The 5116-nt window shown below is 59.8% G+C and overlaps 1 protein-coding gene across 1 annotated transcript in view; it reads right to left on the bottom strand.

Annotated features, from left to right (window-relative positions):
• Positions 1-1158: 1158 nt before the first annotated feature.
• Positions 1159-5116, bottom strand: part of Fbln1 (fibulin 1) — a 55353-nt gene continuing 51395 nt past the window's right edge. Inside the window, exon 17 of the mRNA XM_013025710.1 lies at positions 1159-1496. Coding sequence (XP_012881164.1) covers positions 1357-1496 — 140 coding nt within the window. The 3' untranslated portion in view covers positions 1159-1356. The remainder of the gene's footprint in view (positions 1497-5116) is intronic.

The following is a 5116-nucleotide window of genomic DNA, read 5'->3' as shown; positions in this document are numbered from 1 at the left end:
ACCCTGAGCCAAAGGAACTTCTGTTCTCTGTAAACCTCCCGGCCCGGCCGCGAGAAGCACAGCCCGACTGCGCGTGCGCCGGGCGCTTGGCGTGGGGAAGCGCTCCGCAGATGCCAGCCAGGCCGGCCCCAACGCAGGGCAGTGACAGCACTGAAATAACCTCGGGGCAGAGTGGGGATGGTGCGTGTGTGTACGCGTGTGTACGCGTGTGTGTGCGTGTAAACTCCAGTCTAGGGGAGGTGTCCAGGCCAGCGGGGGTCTGTTCTTCAAAGGCTCCATGGGGGCTGGGAAGGTGGCTCAGTGGTAGAGCGCTTGCCTTGCATGCCTGAGGCCCTGGGTTCGATTCCTCAGCACCACATAAGCAGAAAAACGAAAGCTGGAAGTGGCGCTGTGGCTCGAGTGGTAGAGCGCTAGCCTGGAGCTGAAGAGCTGAGGGACAGCGCCCAGGCCCAGAGTTCAGGACCCAGGACCAGACCCCAAAACAAAAACAAACAAACAAAAACCAAAGCTCCGAGCACACGTCATCAGAAGGATCACAAGAGTTTATTCCCCACCTGAGAAGTGGGTGCAGGGAACCCCAGCCGCTCCCCTGCCGGACACCCTGGGGTCAGCCACAAACCCAGACCCCACCTTGGCCTACAGCTGCGTTCTGTGGGAGCCGGGACCGACCCCGGCCCCAGCCCCCTGGCCCCGGCCCGCTGCTCTGGGGAGAACTTGCTGCACTTCTGTGTGCTGCGGCGAAGCAGCCGTGAACTTAGCACATAGAAAATCTGAGCAGCATCGGGAATGTCCAATTTCAATCTACTCAGAGCAAGACTGGCTTTCTGAGCGCCCTTCTGCCCTTCACCAGGCCTAGTCATACAGAGAAACAGAGCAAGGCTCAGCCTGTGCACCAAAAATAAGCAGGGTTTTCAGCCAAACAGCTGAGCAATTGGACTTGTTACTTAAACCCCCAAATACATTAGACAGACTTTTTGTTGTTGTTGTGTTGGTCCTGGGGCTTGAACTCAGGGTCTGGGCGCTGTCCCTGAGCTTTTGTGCTCAAGGCTGGCGCTCTTCCACTTGAGCCATACCCCACTTCCAACTTTTTGGTGGTTCATTATAGATAAGTCTCATGCACTTTTCTGCTCAGGCTATCTTTGATCTATGATCCTCAGATCTCGGTCTAATGGTGGCTATGATTAAAGACGTGAGCCACCAGCACTGGGCCCAGATGGATTTCTTTACCAGGAACAGCTTAATACATGATTGCCTAACACTACAAACCAGTACATAGCATCGGTGCTGGTGGGGTGCGGAAGGGCGTGGGTGCTGTCCGGCCGCAGCGCCCTTGGCCACACGGTGCCTGCCGGGCGCTCAGAACCAGTACTCGGAGACGAAGATGTGGACGTTGACGACATTGCGGTGGGAGACCACACCCTCCACCACGTAGCTCATCCCCAGCTTCAGCACGGCGTGGAACGGGCCCACGATGGGCCGGACCTGGCGCACCACACCTGGAGGGAGAGTGGAGACGCGCCGGTCAGGGGCCCGGCCACGTGGCACGGCTGCGCAGGTCAGGGGCCCGGCCACGCGGCTGCGCAGGTCAGGAGTGGCTGAGAAATGGTCTCCCTCCAGGAATTTCAGGGCTACGAGGGTTCAGAGCCAGGCTGCGGCCCGAGCTAGGGGCTGAGGCCCCCACAAGAGGTTGGGGTGCAGCCTCCACCTCTAGGGACTGTTGATGGTGAACCTGCTACTTCAGGTTCACTCAGACAGCCTTTGCGTGTGTGCCAATCCCAGGGCCTGAACCCAGGGCCTGGGGGCTACCCCTTAGTCTCTTTGCTCAGGGTTGATACTCTGCCATGTAAGCCACAGCTCCATGTCTGGCTTTTTTTGGTAGTTAATTGGAGGTCAGAGCCTCACAGACTTTCCTGCCCAGACTGGCTTTGAACCAGGATGCTCAGATCTCGGCCTCCCGAACCGCTGGGATTACAGGCGTGAGCCATAGGCGCCCCGCAGACAATCTTTCTGTGGTGAGCAGCCAGGACTGGGAGGGAAGCTGTGGGTGGCAGTCCCCACAGGACTTGTCCCTGTGTGAGTCGCCGTACGGTCCCCTTGCAGCCTTAATTCCAGGCCTGCCCAAGGTGGCCCAGGGAACCAACAGAGCCCTGGAGGCAGAGCTGACAGAGGGCCTGGGATGACGCCCCGGTCACAGCCGGCACCAGAGGCTCACGCCTGTAATCCCAGCCACGTGGGAAGCTGAGATCTGAGGAACTCGGTTTGACGTCAACCCAGGAAGGAAAGTGGATGAGACTCAACCATGGTTACTGAGATGAAGGATGAGGAGGAGAAGGAAGGGGAGCGGGAAGAAAGGAAATCAGTTGCTCAGGCCCCACAATCCAGGACCAACAACAAAACTGGTCCTGCAGGGATGATGGGGAGCCAGGGAAGGAAGGCTCTGGAAAGGAGAAGGGTGGATTCATCCAAATTGGCCAGTGCAGCGGCAAACTGCAGGGCAAAGAGAGAGGGCAGTGCCCGCAGCCTGCCCGCAGCCACCCCTGCAAAGGTGCCCGCAGCCACCCCTGCAAAGGCGCCCGCAGCCACCCCTGCAAAGGCTCAGCGGGCCAGGAGAGCGGGGCAGGCAGACAGGGGAGCGGGGCAGGCGGCCAGGGCTCCAGGCTCAACTGGGCTCATGTTTCAGACCCTTCGTTTGGGCATTTCTGCTCCGGTCGCAGACACTACCGTGTCTGTTGAAAAATATAGGTCACCCCCTCCGCTCCCTGCTTCACCTCCCGTCTCTGCTTTGCTGTAGAAATGGTAGCCACAGACTGGCGTCCCTGCTCCTGAAAGCAGCCCCCCCTCCCCGGCACTGTGGGGGGACCGGCCACCCTTGGCCTCTGGAGCCATCTCCCAGCTCTGCCAGCCCAGGGCGCACTGGACAGGCTGCCAACTGTCTGAAATGATGAGCCCTCGAGACGGGGCTCAGCACCAGGCCGTGCCCAGCCCTGGACTTGGTGGTCGCTGCCTGGCTGCCTGCCACCCGAGTGGAGAGCAGCCTGCCTTGCTCCTGTGCCACCGACTGAAGTGAGACGAGGTGGGGAGAATTCTTTGAAAGCCACGTGTTAACATCGTTAAAAAGAACCAGCAGAGCTGGACCAGCGGCTCACGCCTGTCATCCTCGCTACTCAGGAGGCTGAGAGCTGAGGAGCACAGTTTGAAGCCAGCCCAGGCAGAAAAAGCTTGTGAGACTCTTATCTCCAATTAACTACTCAGAAAAGCTGCAAGTGGCACTGTGGCTCAAGTGGTTGAGTGCTAGCCTTGAGCACAATGAGGCTTAGGGATAGTGTCTACGTCCTGAGTTCAAGCCCCAGGACAAGAAGAATTAGAAGAGGACAAGGAAAGAAGGAAGGAAGGAAGGAAGGAAGGAAGGAAGGAAGGAAGGAAGGAAGGGAAGGAAGGGAGGAAGGGAGGGAGGGAAGGAAGGAAGGAAGGAAGGAAGGAAGGAAGGGAGGGAGGGAGGGAGAAGTTGGATCACACTGGGAGACGTGTGTCTCCTTGATTGCCAGGCCACGGCCCAGGCCCATGTGTCTGGGGCTCACTCATATCCCTTCCTTGCCTACTAAGAGCTGGAAAACTCAGTTCTTCAAACCTACTACCTTCTTCTCCTGCCACCATGTGAAAGAACATTCTAGATGCTTCCAGAATGTACTGCGCTGAGCTGGGTCATGCTACAAGTGAAATGGTCACCTTCAGTGCTGGGGCTCTGACGGTGTGCCCCAGACGGCAGCTGACAGGGTCCTGGACCGCAGTCCAGCTGGAGCTGACCACCCAGCCCAGCTCTCCCCTTTCCCCTCCTCCCCCTCTTGTGTTGTTCCTGAGTCTTGAACTCAGGACCTGGGCGCTGTCCCTGAGCTTTGTGCTCAAGGCTAGCACTCTACCACTTGAGCCACAGATCTAGTTCTGGCTTTTTAGTTGATTCATTGGAGATAAGAGTCTCACAGACGTTCCTGCCCAGGATGGCTTTGAACCACGATCCTCAGATCTCCCGAGCAGCTAGGATGACATGCCCCAGCAAGCTCGGAAGCCCACGGCGTCACCCAGCCGGCCATGGGACGGGATGTGTAGCGCACGTCCAGAGCGAGCTGGGCTGCGCTGAGTCATGAGCACGGCAAACAAGGCCGCGCGGAGGGAGGAGGGATCCGTCTTCCCAGCAGGAACTGGTGGTGTGGAGAGGGGGTTCCTGCAGCCCGGCCTGCCTGCCTGCCCGGAGCCTCCAGCGTCTGGGCGGGAAGGACAGGTGTCCAGACCACATGCTTCAAATACCACCCGTCACTCAGCGTGTCTCGGCGAAACTCCTCTCCGCATTGCTGGAGGTGAGCGCCGCGTCGCCCACAGCTTTCCTGTGAGCTGAGGGGACGCACCGCGGGCTGCGAGGCCCAGCGCGCCCCCCCCCCCCCGGTCTCAAACGTGGCTCTGGTGACACCTCTGTCCACCCGTGATGGGGACCCAGCATGTGCCTCACCCACATCCCCTGCCTCTGTCTGGGGCTGGAGCTGCCACTGTCCCCGGTTCATGGAGGAAGGACCAAGGCGCACAGAGATGGAGGGGTGGCTGAAGATCACACAGCAAAGCAGGGCTGGAACTCAGATCTTGAGCTACAGCGCTTTCTACCAAGCTGTGTGCGGTGTTGCCAGAGCGAGGGCGGCCATGGAGGAATGTGCTGTCAATGCACCTGTGTGTGTGACCTTCCAGCCCCAACTGTGACTGTGATGGCGTGGTGAGAGGCCACCTCCTCTCCCTGTCTGGACTTCGTCTCCACCCCCACCCCACCGCCTCCAGGCTCTTCCTAGACCCCAGATCGGAACGCATCAACCCACCAGAACCTCCAGATGCAACTCAAACACAGGCTTGCTGAGCACCAACGCACCCCCAAATCCTCCCCCGACGATCCCCCCAGCCCCCCCAGAGCCGGGAACCAGGGCCAGGCTCAGCCGCACAGCCCTGGCTTGCAGCCTCAAGGGCCCTGGCCCTGGACGGCCCAGGGCTATGTGGGACACCTCCCCTCCATCCTGCCTCCCACCCACAGCCCCCTCCACCCTGCCTCCCACCCCACAGCCCCCTCCACCCTCCCACCCAC

The sequence above is a fragment of the Dipodomys ordii genome, unplaced genomic scaffold (genome assembly GCF_000151885.1).
Source record: "Dipodomys ordii isolate 6190 unplaced genomic scaffold, Dord_2.0 Scaffold87, whole genome shotgun sequence".
NCBI lineage: Eukaryota > Metazoa > Chordata > Mammalia > Rodentia > Heteromyidae > Dipodomys > Dipodomys ordii.
The sequence above is the reverse complement of the archived record's forward strand: the minus strand, read 5'-3'. Positions and strand labels throughout refer to the sequence as shown.